This window comes from Ambystoma mexicanum, chromosome 8, assembly GCF_040938575.1.
Source record: "Ambystoma mexicanum isolate Mex_15411 chromosome 8, UKY_AmexF1_1, whole genome shotgun sequence".
Taxonomy (NCBI): domain Eukaryota; kingdom Metazoa; phylum Chordata; class Amphibia; order Caudata; family Ambystomatidae; genus Ambystoma; species Ambystoma mexicanum.
The window spans coordinates 1689094664-1689114529 of NC_090929.1; the positions used below are offsets into that span (position 1 = coordinate 1689094664).

A 19866-nucleotide genomic window follows, 5' to 3' on the forward strand; every position below is an offset into this window, starting at 1 on the left:
CGCAACACTGTTTGACCTTTCAGAAACCTTCAACACTGTCAACCACCATGCAATACTCAGACATCTCCAATAAACTGGACACCATAACACCACTTTTCAATGGTTGACAGTCTTCCCAAATCATACAGCTTCCTTCTTTCAGATCAAACCCACAGACCATAACTTGTGAAGTACCTCAAGGATCGGACCATTCACAGCTGCGATGAAGATCAATAAAACCACATGGGCCCACTTGTTATAGCTACGCGGACAACACTCAAGACCATCAAAATCACAACTGATGAAAACTCTAGCACCACCCTCAGCAACTGCCTCCCACAAGAAGCAAATGGATGACGGCCTGAAACCCAACCCTGGCAAAAACAGAAATAATGATGGTCTTGCCGGATGCCACCCCAGAACCTCGGCATGCTAACGGACAACAGTCTCACACTTGAAGCCCAAGTCAACACAAAAATAAAAAGACAATGCTTTCACTAGTTACGCTCCCACTGGCTGTTCAGCACCTATCTCACCCTGCCATACATAGCTCCAAGACAATGGAATGCACTCCCAAATACCCTGAGGATTGGGAGTGTCCTTCCTTTGGTTCTCTCTAGAACCGATTATGCCAACAGCGTTTATCTAGGAATGTAGGATTACCTCACACAAAAATGTAAATGCTTCCAAAACACAGCAGCTAGACCTTTACTTCGAATAAACGGGGCATACAAAACACAAGCTCTCAGATCACTGCACTGCTACCAGTCAACAAAATAATTAATGTCAAGGCCCTGTGCATTTCCCATAGAACTTTCAGAGGTCAAGGAGCAGAATTCCAACATACAAGTCAACCTGTGTCTTGTCTTGTGCGTTATTGGACCCAGGACCATCTGGTGAGGCTGCTAATAAGCTTTTCTGGGACTATCCCAGAAAGCATCCATCAGTGGGATAGTCAAAGCTCTTTACCCGTTCCAATTTATAAAGGTACCATCAGAAAATCTTAGGAATCCATGATGAGAAAACATTCGTGATTTCATCACATAAATATTGACAGACTGGCTGCATCTCTTGATTAAGTGTGTGGTTGTACTGTTTGAATTAGTGTCTATCAGACATTGGGAATCAACGACAATTCTGATTGGTGCCTTTTAATGCTTTGCACAGTAAGATGATCAAAACATTGGATTGAGAGTTGGAATCCTCCATCGCAAGATGCTCGTCATGGTTGTTGCATGGGCTTTGCATGGATGTTGCATGGGTGTGATGAAACAGAGAACATATTTAAAAGTTCGAGGCACCTTGCACTATCCAAAAGTCAAGTAGTTTGGATTTTCCCAAACTGGTTGGCCCAAGAATAACTCTGACTGTGAGAGACCTTACAGAGTTGGATGGTTTTATAAGCTCCCCTTTAGGAATCGACCTGCAACCATTTGGACCACGTTTTTCTAACATTTTTTGAACATGGCATGTGGAGACAAGAGTGGAGCCAACAGCCTGAAAACATTTTTAAAAGTGGTATTTCCCTCCATATTCTAAAGAATGTATTCAAATAACCTTGTTGCACCCTCCCAGCCAATCAGGGGGCTCAGAACGGGGGCTTTACCACATGTTAAAACCCCCACTCCCAGCCTCCCCAGAAGCGGGAGATCACTATCTTCCCTGCCAGATATCAGTTAAGCGCACCCCATGCGCTCCCTTTCCCCTCATTTTCTTCACCCCCTAACCACAATTTCTACATCTCCTAGCCAACCCCAGCTTCTCCCCACTTACCTTGCACTGCATTGTCCCTTGCCAGCGCTCTCTTTTGCGCATCAATGGCTGTCATGGAAAGGGAGAAGGGACAACGTGTCCCTTTTTCCTAATCCGTGGTGGCCATCTTGCATTGTCATTTTTTTTAAAGATGAAAAACGGCAAACAGACTGTTTCTCAACTTGAAAAAAAACTGTTAGCAGCCTGGGCGGGGGGGGAGGAACCAATCAGGTTGCTTGGATGGCGGGCTGAATCTAATGATCCAAGCCAGCATTATGAGCAACGTAATGGCTGCTTTTCCCGTCCTGCCATCTCCCCCTCTCCCTTCCCTTCTTAATTTCACCCCCCCAGCCACATTTACCTGATTACCGAGGCGGTGGCACCCGCCACACTGCTGATGCCTCCTCCCGGTGTCCTCACTGACCGCCAAGAAAATGAAGGAGCAGTCTTCTTGATCCATGGTGGCCATCTTCAGCAAGTATTTTGTTTCAATGAATGGGGCGCCTCGCTGCGTCCCATTCATTCAAATAAAATACTTTGCTCTCAGCACCCTGGGTTACCGGATTAGCAACCTGAGGTGCTAATAGCCATAATCAACTGTTCCAAGGGCTGGAATGGGTGATAATAACACCAGGGACTATCGTTAAAGGCCTTCACTATGCTCGGGCCTTTAACTCTGGCCCCAGGCCGTTATCACCAGTTCCAGCCCTTGGTACAGGTGAGTATTGATTAATTACCATCCAGACACAACAGCTTTGCTTCGACTTCTAACTAGAACCTGGGGCATTATCTGGCCCGGTGAAGCCCTTGTCCGTCAGGGTTAATTGCTTTGTTAGCACATGGTAAAAGTTATTGAACTCATCTCAGCCAATCAGAATGTTCAGGGCGCGGTCAGAAACTACTGGTATTGGCTGTATTCTGAACAATCTGACCTCAAAAGCAGACAGGGAAACAATAATGCACTTGCCAGGCAGGTCTTAGAACAAGACACTTCCTCTCTTAAAGAACCTTTTTTTCTGACTGCAAAATTCTATGTAGCACACTAACAAAAAAGCTAACACATGGGAAAATGCTTTCACTTTCTTATAGAGAAACCGTTTCTTTTCATACTACCCCGAATGCACGCTCATGCTAACCCTGCTACATTTTAACAAAGTATGTAACTATACAATTGAAATTTATAATGCATGAAGGCAAACCTGTTATTTAAATACTACAGGATAAACCATACTAATTTACTTACTCACTTTGTCGATCTACTTTTCATTAGCTCCCAGGGTGAGGGGAGCAACCAATCAGGTTGCTCAGATCGCAGGCCATTCAATCCAAGCCCGTGTTCCGAGCAACCTGATGGCTGCTTCCCATGGCCGCCATCTTACCGCCCACCCTCCCTTCCCTTCTTAATATTAACCCCTGACCCAGTTACCAGATTACCACAGCGTTGGAATCTGCTGTTGCTGCTGCTACACCCTCCCAGTGACCTCGCTGGCCACTACGGAAATGGAAGAGGAGCTCTCCATGGAGCCCCATCTTCCTGATCCATGGTGGCCATCTTTAGTGAGTATTGCGTTTGAATGGGTGGGACGCCATGAGGCGCCCGTTCATTCAAATAAAATACTTTGCGATCAGCACTTCAGGTTATCGGATTGGCAACCAGGGAGGCTAATAGCAATATTCACCCATTCCAAGGACTGGAATGGGCGATAACGTTACCGGGGACTCTCTTTGGCCTTAGGCCATTACGTTCCAGCCCTTGGAATGGGTGATTATTGTTTGATTATTAAGCTTACGTTTTTAACTTTTGCAACACATTTTCAAAGCAAAAATTGCAACTACCTTTATGTGCTAATAGCATTATAGACCTTGGGAGGGGTCATTATTGCTTGGGATTATTGCTCCGTTACCCAATGCACTAACTCTCCTCTTCCTTTTAAACAGCCATGGAAAACACATCAACGCCACCTGGGACTCCTCTTCTGTCTGGTAGGGTGGAGTGATTTCTCATTTTAACTGTGTAATTACACACATTTCCTTTGGTCACTTTTTAATCCATACTCTTTTTACATCATCCACTTGCTTTATTTTCAGATTTTTTTTTTCTAAATCTTTTTGTGGGAAAAAAAGAACTTGAGGAAGCAGAGAACCAACACAGCCTGCAATCCAATATTAGAAAGTTTTGAGTACTCATCAACATATCTGCATATTGTCCCAAACATGTTGAGTAATGTAGCTCTTCCCACCATCTTCCTACCCATACCAAGTATCTGGTCCATAGGTGCCCAATGGTGCTAGAGATTGCCATCTCCAAAGCAAAGGAAAATGTCTCTGTCACAACCTCAAATAGTGGAACCAAAATTAAATGTTAGTTTAATTGTATTAAAAAGAAATCCCAGATATATAAAGTAACATGTCAGATACCTTGTAAAACATTCTGTAACCACCTGTGCAAGACCATCTGTGCCGGGGCTAAGGAAGTCTATTAACACAAGCATTGATGAAACTAGGACTAAGAGTGATGAATCAGAGGGATGCTTAAAGATGGAGGATGAAGTAATGCAAGAAAAAAAGGCAAGACACTGTTGAAATATATCTGGTACACAAACCAATAAGCCTCTTCTAAAAGATGTATCCGCAAGGGGACACATACGGCCGTATGTGACGGAACGCGTTGCAAGAAACATCAAGACGAAGGACTCCAACATAGGTGATATTAACAAATCTCCTGCAGAAAATACCTGTGCCATTCTGCGCCCATTAAACCCCAAATCAATGTGTCTGTACCTAATATTACTAAAGCGCATAGTTCATTCTGGGCTATTTTAGCACCAAAGGATGCCATCAGCCATGTTCTTCAAGGTCTTGCTGAAGGTTAGGTGATCATTGATAGCCCAGATGTGTGTTGGGAGGCAGTTCCAGAGAATGCAGGCCAGAAATTAGAAGGTTTTCATATGAGGTGGATTTTAGGTGTAATCGATGGCCCTTTGTTGGCTGACCTTGTTGGCATGTTTCTGGAATTTGTCGAGGTGGATGCTTGGAGCACCACCATGATGCAGACATGGACAGGGCATAAGGCAAGTGAGGGGTTCAGATTGCTGTTGAGAGGTGCTCCTGGCATCACAGCCTGACAATGAGATTTCTTTCTGCATATCGGACAAGTTGGGGTTTGTGAAAACCAGCACAGCCAATCTGTGCCTTGAATGTGAGCTTAGAGTTGATGAATCTTGTACCTTACGAACCAAAAGGACACACCTGAAAGAATGGGGGTGGAGGGTTACATGTTTGGCCATTGGGTTCCTTCTAGTTTTCTTCAGGTTCAACCTCTACCTCTTTCCAGCTATATAATCTTTTTGTTCAGGCCTGGCCTACACTCTACCATGAGGTGGATCAGTTTCATCACGCCCTCTTTCTCCTCCTACAGTCCGGCACACCATGAGACACCACAGAGAACATCGGCACATCAAACACTGTTGACCATCACAGTCGCCCTAGCTGATAATTGGTCATGGCAAGGAGATAGGACAATGGTGGCAGAAACAGAGCCAAATGAAGGCTAGGACTATTCATGACCATTCATGTTATAGCCTTCAGTATTGCAAGCTCTGCAGAGTGGGGCCTCTGCGGCTGTAAACCCAAGTCCTTGGTCACCCTAGAACCCGAATCACACCAATCACCCCTACTATCACAGCTTCTAAATACACTAGGTCACTGCCTACACTCACAGCAGTTCTGTTAACCCGGGTCGCTGTAGGACCCTCCCAGGTTCATTCCCAACCAGATGCAGCCCACAAAGCCACTATGAAATGACTGCTTTCCACAGCCGCATGGGCTCGAGTGTCAACTGTTAGTTCTAATCACAACTTTCCAATAATCCAGACATTACACTCCTCTTAATTCTTTGAATGCCTGTGAAAAACAGGATCTGGAACCATTATATCAGTAAGATTTTATTCTCTTACATTAGCGACATTAATATTTACATCTTTAAATGAGCCTCAAGATTTGATTGGCCAATCCTTGCTAATAGCCCCAAGTTCTTAATTCCTCTCTTGGCAAAATGCCCTGGGACTGTGTCATGGTCTCATCAGACTTTTACTGGACGTCCCAGTCTGAATAGCGACATCACGTCACCTCTTCGTCTTGGGAGGATAGCTCAGGGGCAACGTGCTCGCCTTGGAAGCAAGATGACACGGAGCAGCACAGATTCAATCCCCGGGTCTGCGCTTAGAAACCTCTGGGTATTAAGCGCGTTATAATTGAACTATCATATCATATATCTTTCTGGGTCACAGTCAAGCACACCTACTGCCTATTGTGTCTGGTGGTGTACTAACCACATTGAAATGGGTATATCACCTCCAGACCGAAACCTAAACTACACTAGCACATCCCAGAATTCCAACCAAAATCCACACAATCGCACACTAAACACATAAAGCGCTATAATCCATTGAGTGACCTAGTCGTATTCTGTCCAGTCCATCATGTATTGTTGGATCTAGGTGATTACTGCGCCCGTTTACTGCAACCCCTGAAAATGCAGACTTTTTTAATTCAACACCCTTTTCACCCCATATATATGCGGGAGGAGGCCCCCAGCAGTCTCCCCTTCATCCATTATATACTGTACCCATCCCCCCACATATATATGGGGTCAAAAGAGGGTTGAAATAAAAAGAAAGTCAACATCTTCAGGGGTCGCAGAAAACGGGGCGCAGTAATGGTATAATCCCATATCGTTCCAGTCTTCTCATTCTTATCTCTGGGTGGTCTTGTCTCGAGATCACCTCACATGGCTACATGCCAGCAAGGGACACTCTCTTTCACTCAGTGTTAGGGAGAATTCTCTGTAAAGGCTAATTTCCCAAACCTAGTGAGTCCCCCAGCAGCTTTGCTGGATTTTTGGGGGTTATTTTTTTCTCCTGCTAAGAGTGAGACTCTTTTTCTCCCACTTTTAGACATGATTTGAGGTGTTCCTTTGACTTTGTATGTGTTCTATGGGCTATGGGGTCCTTTACCCCATAGGGCTTTATGTGTTTTTGATATGTGGGTTACACAGCACCCTCCGTGCAGTAACCCAGGGGTGTCGTAGCGACCCCCAAACATAGACTCCATACCCTGGGACTGACTACTGTCTCCCAGGACATGTAAAGTCACCATTGACTTTACTATCCTCAAATTGTGAACAGAACCAGTACAAACCATCCTGTTGTGGACGTACTGGTCGGGGCAATTCGATTGCCCCGGGGTCTGTTGTTCGAGGGGGCACTGTCCAGTCCCCCCCGACCGAGTTTTGGCTGGTGGCAGTGGAAACTACTTTTTATATTCGACCGCGAATATATTCCTATGGGATTTTCCCATTATTCGAAGCGACCACTTTTTAAAATAGCCTCGAACATACCGCTGGTTTATTAAATTACTATAAACTCACTAGTTGGTATTTTTTGCCGAAACTTGGTTCCAAAATGGCGTTTGTGTTTGCTTCTGTGACTCCAACCCAAGTCGAGCCCTTTGTTCCACTTTTTGGCGGGCTTCTCCACAGAAGCCTCCAAAAGTGGTGCCACTCTGTCTGGGTACCACAGGGGGTGTGGGAGGGGGTTTAGGCACCCTGGACTGAGTTGCCTTGGCAACTCAAGTCACACTTTTGTGTGATTGGCCCAAGTGGTGAGCCGCCCGGCTCACCACTTAGCATGTTTGAGTGACAGCTAGGCTGAATGAATGGGGGTTTTCTGCATAAAAGCAGGGCTTTGGGGACTGGAACTTCAGAAGTCGCCACAGGACCTAAAGAATCTGACGAGGGAGAAGCCGAGCCGACCTGCAATGACGACACCACCGGTGGAGTCCTGCTGAACCGTCTCACCACTTTTCCCGACGACAGAGAAGATCTCCAGTCCGGAGAGTCTTGTTCCCTTGACTGGTGGGGATAATCAGTTTGCCCGTCTTTTCACCTTCCTGGACCATCTCATGGCCGCCTTGCCCATGCCAAGCACCCCGGCAACCGGAACACCACGGTTTACCACTACCGCGAAGAAAAGGGTAGTACCTTGTAACCGGAAACTCCGCGGCTGGTTTCTTCCCTGGCAGTGCAACGACCTTCATCTTTCCTCCACGTCGAGACCTCCTCTTCCTCTGGACGAAACACTGACTTGCACCCGCTGCCAGGAACAACTGCCCCCGCTGGAGCGTTCTTCCCATTTCATGTACTGTGTCCCGCCTGGCTTCCCTTGCGACAGATCGTTCGGGGTGACAGTAAATCCTCGACTTTCTAACCTGGGTAAGCCTGGGGCCTGTTAACCAACTTTTCCTGACTTGATCTCAATCTCTTGTGAACTATCTACAAAGACTCTTTGGGCATAACCCCACTGTGTGATCCTGGACACATTTTGCTTGCTCTCTCTAAGAGTGGGCCTGGCATTTGAACTTCCTTGCTCTCCAGTAGACTTTGCCTAATCTGCCTCAATGTGGTTCTTTGAAAAGTATTGAAATGTGTGTGCTTTCATAACTCTGCCTTTTCCCTCACTTTTTAAAGAACTTATTGGAGTGCCATCTTATGTTAAGCGCTCACCTCTGTCTGAAAATAAGTGGTGTTTCTCTTTAAGACTTGTCTAATAAGTAATCAGGGTTGTATATATATATAGTAGTGACTTTGTGTTGAATTTACTTACCTCTTTTTGTGCTAGTGTAATTTCCAAGTGTGTATTTAAATAAATAATTATATACTTTTACACCAAAGCTCTGGTCAGTGTTTGCTTGTGCTACTGTATCTCTGTACCTATTGTGTATACTCTATATACTTCCTAACTCATCTTGAGAGAAGTCTGACTGCTTAGCCACAGCGACCAGGTAAATCTGGGTGGTACAGACTGCTACCAATTGGGTTTACTGCCAACCACCTGCAGTCCTAAATCTTTTGCAGGGAACTGCACAGGTTTCTGCCTAACACTCAGTGGGACCCAGTAGGCATTCCGAAGCTATTTACGGCGTGTCAACACATGTTCCCTGAGGATGGAGCGCCTCCAAACTGCAGGAACATAGTCCGGGTTTCCGAGCTCAGAACAGAAGCTATTTGTCACGACCCTCGCCCAAAAACCCCTCTGGCAAACACATTGGCCAGGTGGAGTCAGGACTCGGGCCTCTAGAGCCTGGCATCCTCTTCAAAAGCCCTCATGGGGCCAGTCCTGGCGCCTATGGCGCCAGGCTCATACACCATGAACAACAATGTGCTTGGGAACAACTTTATTGTATTGTCAGCCAACATGGAGGCATCCACATAGCTTGGTTCCTAAGAACCAAACTATGCGGTCTAGTGTTTTGGGTGTTGTAGCCTAGGGACTACTTTCCCTGGTACTACTTTACCTGGGCTATATAAACCACATCCTGACTGCAGAACATGCCTCGTGTTACTTTGCAGCTTGCAACGTGACGCTCACCGTGTCCAGCAATTCCCTCAAACCTCGGAGAAGCAGAACCTGCAAGGAGACAAAAGGAACATCATTGGCAGCAGCATCTTACCTGCAGTCTTCATCTTTAAACACTTGCAGCTACTGAGAACAGCTTCCTCGAATCTGCGCGCATCCCGGACAGAATTACCTGAAAGAGGAAGATAGAGGCAACATTAAAGAAAGCAGTAGAGACATATACAAATTACAAACTGCTCAAAAGACTTACCTGGCTGGTCGCCTCTCGGCTGGCACCACTCCGGACATTGCACTCGCGCTGAAGGACACCGCGATCTACAAGGCAGGAAAACACAGGTTAGCAAAGGCAAGACTTTGCAACGCTGCACATAGCACCTACTTACCGCATCATAGCGCTCTTAATGCGCCATCGTTTACCAGCGGGGGCTCAACCAAGCCAGTTCGCCACGCTGAAGCTGCGCATACCTAAGGGATAAAAAGAGACATTTTAAACAAAGAAAGGCATGCAGGATAGCAACAATACTAAAGAACAGCAAAAAGACCTACCTGAACAATATCAAACGGGCCGGTGTCAGTGAAGTAACTGGACTGCACTCGCCCATGAAAGACAACGCACCCCTGCAAAGAAGGCAGGACGGAGAGCACGCCTAATTCTACCACAAGGTGATGAGAGGGCGCCAGAGGGACTGAAAGCATACGGGGGTGGAGGGAGGATACTTACCCCAGTCGGTCAGTCTTGAACACAGTCCTCCTGTATTTTCAGGCAGAACCTTCCCCACAGACCACATCAGGGCAAAGCTGAGAAGCAAACCAGCGAGTAACCCAGCTGGGTGGCGTCCCTGTGGATACCAGGTGAGCATAACACTATTTCACTATATTGTTGAGGACAGTCAACTCTCCTCACCTGATGCCCCTGTTCCATAAGAGCTTTGGATTTCATGGATAAGTACATTATTTTATCGTTCATCAATATATTTTGCATCACCCGTAGGCAGCACACTGCCATGACTGCCTTGCTGCATGCATGCTGCCATGTCTTCAGTCCTGTCTGGAGCCAGAGGATGGCGGGATCCCGGCCATGAACTCTCCATGCCATACCGCTGAACACACTGCACATGCCGATGCAACTTATTTTGAGGAAGGTGTGAACATCAAGCAGAAGTATAAGTCCCCTGTTTTTGGCAAGGGTGAGGAAGCCCTGGCTTTTTTTTATTTTTATTAAATATAAAATGGTGCGGAATTGATGGTCTGCTAACTATAACCCCTTTCCTTAAGCTCCATGCCAAAAGCATAATGACGCATGTGCCCCGCTGTATCAGTCTCCTGATCTATATATATATATATTTTTATAAAGCGCCGGTAGCCCGAGGGCATCAGGGCGCTTGAACATTACAACATAGAAGAGAAGAAAGCAGGCAGCACCTGCTCTCCAGTGGCACAGAGCAGGTTCAAAGGTCACTGGTGCCCCGCTGTATCAGTCTCCTGATCTTCATCACCTGCTCTCCAGTGGCACAGAGAAGGTTCAAAGGTCACTGGTGCCCCGCTGCACCAGTCTCCTGATCTGCAGCGCCTGCTCTCCAGTGGCCCATAGCAGGTTCAAAGGTCACTGGTGCCCCGCTGCACCAGTCTCCTGATCTGCAGCGCCTGCTCTCCAGTGGCTCAGAGCAGGTTCAAAGGTCACTGGTGCCCTGCTGCACCAGTCTCCTGATCTGCAGCGCCTGCTCTCCAGTGGCCCAGAGCAGGTTCAAAGGTCACTGGTGCCCTGCTGCACCAGTCTCCTGATCTGCAGCGCCTGCTCTCCAGTGGCCCAGAGCAGGTTCAAAGGTCACTGGTGCCCTGCTGCACCAGTCTCCTGATCTGCAGCGCCTGCTCTCCAGTGGCAGAGAGCAGGTTCAAAGGTCACTGGTACCCTGCTGCACCAGTCTCCTGATCTGCAGCGCCTGCTCTCCAGTGGCAGAGAGCAGGTTCAAAGGTCACATGTGCCCGCTGCATCAGTCTCCTGATCTGCAGCGCCTGCTCTCCAGTGGCACAGAGCAGGTTCAAAGGTCACTGGTGACCCGCTGCACCAGTCTCCTGATCTGCAGCGCCTGCTCTCCAGTGGCCCAGAGCAGGTTCAAAGGTCACTGGTACCCCGCTGCACCAGTCTCCTGATCTGCAGCGCCTGCTCTCCAGTGGCACAGAGCAGGGTCAGAGGTCACCGGTGCCCTGCTGCACCAGTCTCCTGATCTGCAGCGCCTGCTCTCCAGTGGCACAGAGCAGGTTCAAAGGTCACCGGTGTCCTGCTGCACCAGTCTCCTGATCTGCAGCGCCTGCTCTCCAGTGGCACAGAGCAGGTTCAAAGGTCACTGTTGTCCTGCTGCACCAGTCTCCTGATCTGCAGCACCTGCTCTCCAGTGGCACGGAGCAGGATCAGGGGTCAGCTGTGCCCTGCTGCACCAGTCTCCTGATATGCAGCGCCTGCTCTCCAGTGGCACAGAGCAGGATCAGGGATCACCTGTGCCCTGTTGCATCGGTCTCCTGATCTGCAGTGCCTGCTCTCCAGCGGCCCAGAGCAGGTTCAAAGGTCACTGGTGCCCCGCTGCACCAGTCTCCTGATCTGCAGTGCCTGCTCTCCAGTGGCACACAGCAGGATCAGGGGTCACCTGTGCCCTGCTGCACCAGTCTCCTGATCTGCAGCGCCTGCTCTCCAGTGGCAGAGAGCAGGTTCAAAGGTCACTGGTGCCCTGCTGCACCAGTCTCCTGATCTGCAGCGCCTGCTCTCCAGTGGCCCAGAGCAGGTTCAAAGGTCACTGGTGCCCCGCTGCACCAGTCTCCTGATCTGTAGCGCCTGCTCTCCAGTGGCACAGAGCAGGATCAGAGGTCCCCAGTGCCCTGCTGCACCAGTCTCCTGATCTGCAGCGCCTGCTCTCCAGTGGCAGAGAGCAGGTTCAAAGGTCACTGGTGCCCTGCTGCACCAGTCTCCTGATCTGCAGCGCCTGCTCTCCAGTGGCCCAGAGCAGGTTCAAAGGTCACTGGTGCCCCGCTGCACCAGTCTCCTGATCTGTAGCGCCTGCTCTCCAGTGGCACATAGCAGGATCAGAGGTCCCCAGTGCCCTGCTGCACCAGTCTCCTGATCTGCAGCGCCTGCTCTCCAGTGGCAGAGAGCAGGTTCAAAGGTCACCGGCGCCCTGCTGCACCAGTCTCCTGATCTGCAGCGCCTGCTCTCCAGTGGCAGAGAGCAGGTTCAAAGGTCACATGTGCCCCGCTGTATCAGTCTCCTGATCTTCAGCACTTGCTCTCCAGTGGCACAGAGCAGGATCAGAGGTCCCCAGTGCCCTGCTGCACCAGTCTCCTGATCTGCAGCGCCTGCTCTCCAGTGGCAGAGAGCAGGTTCAAAGGTCACTGGTGCCCTGCTGCACCAGTCTCCTGATCTGCAGCGCCTGCTCTCCAGTGGCCCAGAGCAGGTTCAAAGGTCACTGGTGCCCCGCTGCACCAGTCTCCTGATCTGTAGCGCCTGCTCTCCAGTGGCACATAGCAGGATCAGAGGTCCCCAGTGCCCTGCTGCACCAGTCTCCTGATCTGCAGCGCCTGCTCTCCAGTGGCAGAGAGCAGGTTCAAAGGTCACCGGCGCCCTGCTGCACCAGTCTCCTGATCTGCAGCGCCTGCTCTCCAGTGGCAGAGAGCAGGTTCAAAGGTCACATGTGCCCCGCTGTATCAGTCTCCTGATCTTCAGCACTTGCTCTCCAGTGGCACAGAGCAGCGTCAAAGGCAACAGGTGCTCTTTTGACAGCTGCTGTGACAGCCAAGGCACTGGGATGCAGAGGCTGAATTTAAAATCTGCACCCCAAAACTACATAATTATGAGGAAATGTCATCCTGTTGGCAGTTTAATCTTCATACATAAGCCATACCTGAATTTGGGGTATGTAGCTTCAAATTAGCATAATTATTAAAGCCACATCTGATTTGAATCATACACGTGTCAACACTGTGAGACCAGGTCCGCTGTGGAAGGGTTTTGTGTATTCTAGTGAGACCCCCCGTCCCTGCTCAGCCAGCAGGAGAAGAGAACGAAAGACTATCAGCCTCATTACACGGTAGGCGGTAAGGGTTTACCGGTACCGGTATTTTACCGGTACCGGTAAACCCTTACCGCCTTACTACGAGGTCCCTTTGCGGGTTGGTACATTAACGCCTGCTTTTAGCAGGCGTTAAAAAACAAACCCGCAAAGGGACCGGGGTGCTAATTACGGTACCGCAATTTGCGGTACCGTAATTAGCACCTTCCCCATTCCCATTATGCCCTATGGGGCAAAAATGGGAATAGGGAAGGGCAATGGAGGAAGGAGGAATTGCCGCCTTCCCAACCTTGGAATAGGGCAGTAATTCCCCTTTCCTCCAAGGCGGTACTGGTAAATTACCGGCATGAACCATGGCGCTAATAGCGCCATAGTTTACCACCTACCGTGTAATGAGGCCCTATGTCTCTCTTTTGACCCTTTTTGCACTCAGGTAACACCTCTCTTCACCTGGTCAGCCTTACGCAGGGACTGTTCTGAGAAACAAGAATCAAAGGCCACACTCTAAACAAAAGAACTGGTCTCACCCTGGCTAAGGGGGGGATTTAATGCAATAGGTCTGGGAAGGGGACAGTGTTAGTCTGGTGAAAGGCAACGCAGCACTGTAAGGGAAGATTCCACCATCTTGATTTTCTCTGTAACTCTCCCTCTTTCTTGTCTCTTACACTCCCTTAAACTCAAAGGACTTTAGGTTTGATGCAACCAGGCAATGTCCACTTGTCACAAAGACAGGGATTGCAGTCCTTAAATCAGGCTTGCTTTCCTCCAATCCCATGGGGTCTTTTGCCTATAAAAGAGGGAGTCTCCCACCCCTTCTTTAATTCAAGAAATAATTCATTTTGACCTATTTTGTGGAAGTTGATCTTTCCAAAGCTCTGAGTCATTTAGGTGAAGAAAGAGTGTGTGAAGGCAGAAACAAGCTCTGCTCCCTACCCACTCCCAGGGCACATTCTGGGTGACTCTTGCTGAGGACCAGCATCTGCCACTCTGCTAAATATCCAAAGGCTGGGAGAGCAGAACCTGAAAAGACTTACCCTGTCCTGGAGCTATGCGGTGGGTTTCACAGGATCCCTTCATACAGAACAGCCAGGAGCTCTGGTTTCACTGCATCAAACCGATTGAACCAGATTTAAGTCAAATTCACCCCATTTGAACCAGAGAGCAGTAGACACAGTTTGTTGGGGAGACATTAGCGAAGGCTGGAGGTTGGACAGTGATGAGACAGGGATTGCTGGAGAAGAGGAGAGAGCTGGAGAGGCAGCAGAAGAGAGGATGAGGAGTCATCTACTGGTGAGAAAGAGATGGTAAAATCAGAAGACAAGAAGAGAGTGTGATCAGAAGGAAGGAAGGAAGGTGGCAGTAACAAGGATCTCAGAGATGGTAGCAAAGAGGGAGAAGAAGGCAAGTGAGGAAGTGGTGGGAACTGAGTGGATGAAGTTGGTGAGATCTAGTCAAGAGAAGGTTGTGAGATTATAAGGGAGGAAGGTGGTGATAATAACAGGAGTGGCTGAGCTGATAATATATTAGGATAAGGTGGTTAAGAAGGGGTTAAGACCAGAGGAAAGGACCTGGAAGGCCAAGAAGGTTAGAGATAATAAAGAGACTAGAGAAGACACTTTTCCAGACTCAGAATTTTAGAGTAAAGAAAATAGTGTGGAAGTTCAAGCAGAGGAAGAGTGGGGAGGAACATTAATGAGGGGTAGAAGAGGAAAGAGGTAGCCATAAACCAAGGCTGTATTGAAAAGCTGCTCAGTGAGGTGAAGGAGTCCAGTCAGCCAGTGACGGAAGGTTTCAGAGGGCCAGGGAACAACCTAGGCCAGGCCACCGGCAGGAAGAGGTTCCAGCCGGGGTCAGGGAGCTTAGAGGTTGTTCAGGGAGGATCTGAACATGAACTACAATCTCTCAGGAAGGGATACACAGTGATCCTTCTGCCTTTCCACTGACTGACCCCCTATGGCATGTTTCAGGAGACCTGGAGGGTGGTGCAAGACATCAAGGACTGAGCTAGTCATCAGGTACAGGATCTTGTAAAAGCCCACATCTGTGCTTAGTCAAGCATGAGAATATGTTTTGGGAGATCTTTGAGCCCACAACAGTAGGTAGAGGTGTGGTAGCCCCTCTGAGGAATTATAAAGACTGGAACTGTTAGAGAGGCTCAAAGGCATAATCACATAGGGTGAGTGAAAACCCTGCTGTAAAGAGAGATGTTGACTGTAAAGGGCCACTCTGACTATTGTTCCCTGAGGAAGATTACGGGTTTAGACTTTGAGTTTGAACCAATTTCTATAAATGTCCTCAATAATTGAAATTAGAGTGCTTGGTCTTGGCGTCCTTCTTGATCCCATGTGTCTGCTACATTAAATCTCATGGACAAACTACCGCTAAGATTTTCAGAATTCAACCCTCAAACAGCAGATGTTGATGAGCTTTCTTCTCGCGAGGATAGCTCAGGGGCAACATGCTCACCTTGGAAGCAAGAGGACACAGAGAAACAAAGGTTTGATCTCCGGGTCTGCGCTTAGAAACCTCTGGGTATTAACCATGTTATAAATAACCTATCATATCGTAACTACTGTCCACTGTGGGTGGATCATCGCGCATGCACTTTGTGCTGGTTAACGCTCTCCAATGATGCCCAGGAACAAATTTTTTAAGATGTTCATGTCGCAGGGGAAACTGTTTAGAGGAACCTGCTGCCAGCCTTCTCACATCTACAGTGAGCTGGACCACCTGCCCTGCCTACCACAAAGCGCGTCTCTGCTCCGCATATTGTGGTGTCTGGTGGATGTTCTAGAACTTTCCACAGCATTATATGTATGTGTGTATGTATATGTATATGAATGCATGGGATGAACATTGCACGGTCAATCTAGCAAGCAATGGACAGCCGTAGAAACAGGGGGCTAAAGCAGAGTGAGAAGGACAGGTAGAAACGGGGGAGGGAACAAAGAGAAAGAAGTAGGAGGTGCTCTCGGGTGGTCCTCAGAGAGCAGGGTGTGCCGCTCCTTTCTCTAGTGCAGAAGACATTCAACCAACCTGAAGCTTTGGGATGGTATTCCTGAATCTGGGATGTTGCAGCCAATAATGCCAGTACATAGGGCCAGTGCAATCTTGTGAATGTACCTATATTAAAGACACTCATTCTCTGCAGACAGGCATGGGTTTTAAATTGATATGTAAAGTAAAATATTTCAATCTGTGGGCGTGTTCTGACAATGAGAAGAAAATATAGTACGCTACTTAGATAATAAGCGGTACAGATAACAGAGGGAGGAGCATGGATAGATTAATCCTGCAGGGAAAGATAAGAAGGAGAAGGGTTGGGTGGTCCATAAGCTCCAGGGATAGACAACTGGGTTTTGTGGGTAGGTTGGGTGAGAGGCAGTGGTCGTCAGAAAGACCTCTGTTGGGATGGATGACATTAGTGTTGAATGAATCGCTCAGTGTCACAAACTCTTTTGTTGGTTTAGATAAAATCATCACCAAGAAGAAACACTGTGCTTAATCTAGAATGTGATGGTTTGTATGTGAGTGTGTGTGCTAGTGTGAGAGGTGAGTGATGTGTCCTGCTATTCATATGATGGCTGGGCTGGTTTAGGAAGGCTGTACTGGTGAGCCATGGGCAGGGTTGTACTAATACTTACCTGTAACTGAGAAGATGCTGGAAAAAGACCTTACCTTTGACTTACCTGTGATTGAAGTGGATTCCATAGACTTCAGTAATAAATATGCCTTGATATCTCTCCTCCTCAGATGCATCTAGAAGGCCAACACTGGGAACGACGCAGAGAACAAAACCAAAGAAAACACGAAGAACCAAGAGAACAACTACAGCCAAAACAACAGCAACAACAGGGCTTCCAGGTAACTAGTCCCCATCAAAATGCACGGTTATAATACTGACTCTTGAGCTATTTGCATAATGATGGGGTACAGAAAGACCTTATGTGCAGTTCTAGAACTGTGACCTCTGTCTTCCATTAGTTATTTACTTTTCTTTATATTTTTAATGCACATTTAATTCAGCTTTTATATTTAAAGATAGCATCACTTACACAACATTCCACTTTTGGATCACAAAGCTCACTATTTAAGCTTGACACTTACTCACATGCATCATTCTTTCCTCTCCTCCCACGTGTAGTTCAGTCCTTCGAGTTTAATCGCTGCCGTAAACCCAGTGTGATCATCATCGCGGTATAATGACACATCACCCCGTCGCTCCCAGGGAAATATAGTAAACCCACCCTAGTGGTGGCATGCATTCTGTGCTGATAACCGACAATATGCAGCATATTACATAGAATAAAGTTACCCTGTGTCTCTGTCTCAGATCTATTACTATGACTGTTTCTTAGAGTATTATCCCTCGCTATGAATGCCACCCTATGTACCTTTCCGGTTATCAGAAAGGCGTAACTAGAGCTTTCTTCACAGCGGTCATAAAATGGCTCGCCATTGTGAATGAAACGCATATGTTTGAAAAAACTGATTAAGAAGAAACATTTCCTGATGAAAAACAACAAATGAGATCTGATTTCCTACTGTGTTCTTCCCGGCCAAGTTTGGGGTGATGGCAGGAACCGTCATGGTTCACCATTCGCTGCATTAACTACAGAATTGTAACCCGCTGCCCAGCTCCTCGCGGGAGACCCTGTTGTGTCATTTCAACTCACTAAAGAAACTAGACATGCCCAAGTTGCAGTAATTTGAAGTTGATATACTAATAAGGTGATCCCACAATTCTAATGAGGTAATTGCTCCCATTGGCCATTTTCTAGTTTCAATAAACAGGAAACATTCAGCGGTATAAGCATGTGTGAATCCTCAGCCAATCAACACTTGCAACCACAGCAGTCTACTTACCCTCTTGCTTGACACAGGCCTGCACGACACACCACCACCAAGAAAGACCTCAATTCTCAATCGTGAGATAATGCCCTCTGTTAAGTTACAGAAGGGCATTATCTTCTCAAGAGATATCTAATCTAGATTTCTACTCCACTCATTTCAATCCTGCGCTTGCGTCGCATTGATTCATCCATCTAAAGTTAGATGTCAGATTTCAGGGTCCAATCTCAGATTCTGCCCCGAGCTTTCTTACAGATTGAGCAGTGAGTCATTATCGTGAGATAAAGCCCTCTGTTAAGTTAGGGAAGGGCATTATCTTCTCAAGAGATATCTAATCTAGATTTCTACTCCACTCATTTCAATCCTGCGCTTGCGTCGCATTGATTCATCCATCTAAAGTTAGATGTCAGATTTCAGGGTCCAATCTCAGACTCTGCCCCGAGCTTTCTTACAGATTGAGCAGTGAGTCATTATCGTGAGATAATGCCCTCTGTTAAGTTAGGGAAGGGCATTATCTTCTCAAGAGATATCTAATCTAGATTTCTACTCCACTCTTTTCAATCCTGCGCTTGCGTCGCATTGATTCATCCATCTAAAGTTAGATGTCAGATTTCAGGGTCCAATCTCAGACTCTGCCCCGAGCTTTCTTACAGATAGAGCAATGAGTCATTATCGTGAGATAATGCCCTCTCTTAAGTTACGGAAGGGCATTATCTCAAGAGATATCTAATCTAGATTTCTACTCCATTCATTTCAATCCTGCGCTTGCGTCGCATTGATTCATCCATCTAAAGTTAGATGTCAGATTTCAGGGTCAAATCTCAGACTCTGCCCCGAGCTTTCTTACAGATCGAGCAGTGAGTCATTATCGTGAGATAATGCCCTCTGTTAAATTACGGAAGGGCATTATCTCAAGAGATATCTAATCTAGATTTCTACTCCACTCATTTCAATCCTGCGCTTGTGTCGCATTGATTCATGCCTATAAAGTTAGATGTCAGATTTCAAGGTCCAATCTCAGACTCTGCCCCGAGCTTTCTTACAGATCGAGCAGTGAGTCATTATCGTGAGATAATGCCCTCTGTTAAGTTAGGGAAGGGCATTATCTTCTCAAGAGATGTCTAATCTAGATTTCTACTCCACTCTTTTCAATCCTGCGCTTGCGTCGCATTGATTCATCCATCTAAAGTTAGATGTCAGATTTCAGGGTCCAATCTCAGACTCTGCCCGAGCTTTCTTACAGATCGAGCAGTGATTCATTATCGAGAGATAATGCCCTCTGTTAAGTCACGGAAGGGCATTATCTCAAGAGATATCTAATCTAGATTTCTACTCCACTCTTTTCAATCCTGCGCTTGCGTCGCATTGATTCATGCATCTAAAGTTAGATGTCAGATTTCAGGGTCCTATCTCAGACTCTGCCCCAAGCTTTCTTACAGATCGAGCAGTGAGTCATTATCGTGAGATAATGCCCTCTGTTAAGTTACAGAAGAGCATTATCTCAAGAGATATCTAATCTAGATTTCTACTCCACTCATTTCAATCCTGCGCTTGCGTCGCATTGATTCATCCATCTAAAGTTAGATGTCAGATATCAGGGTCCAATCTCAGACTCTGCCCCGAGCTTTCTTACAGATCGAGCAGTGAGTCATTATCGTGAGATAATGCCCTCTGTTAAGTTAGGGAAGGGCATTATCTTCTCAAGGGATATCTAATCTAGATTTCTACTCCACTCTTTTCAATCCTGTGCTTGCGTCGCATTGATTCATCCATCTAAAGTTAGATGTCAGAGTTCAGGGTCCAATCTCAGA

The 19866-nt window shown here is 47.3% G+C and overlaps 1 protein-coding gene across 1 annotated transcript in view; it reads left to right on the forward strand.

Annotated features, from left to right (window-relative positions):
* The first annotated feature begins 3666 nt into the window (after nucleotides 1-3666).
* The window catches only part of LOC138473327 (deleted in malignant brain tumors 1 protein-like), a 119704-nt gene continuing 103504 nt past the window's right edge, over nucleotides 3667-19866 (forward strand). The window contains exons 1-2 of the mRNA XM_069611996.1: nucleotides 3667-3714; nucleotides 16958-17068. Of these exons, the coding sequence (XP_069468097.1) occupies nucleotides 3672-3714; nucleotides 16958-17068 (154 nt within the window). The 5' untranslated portion in view covers nucleotides 3667-3671. The remainder of the gene's footprint in view (nucleotides 3715-16957; nucleotides 17069-19866) is intronic.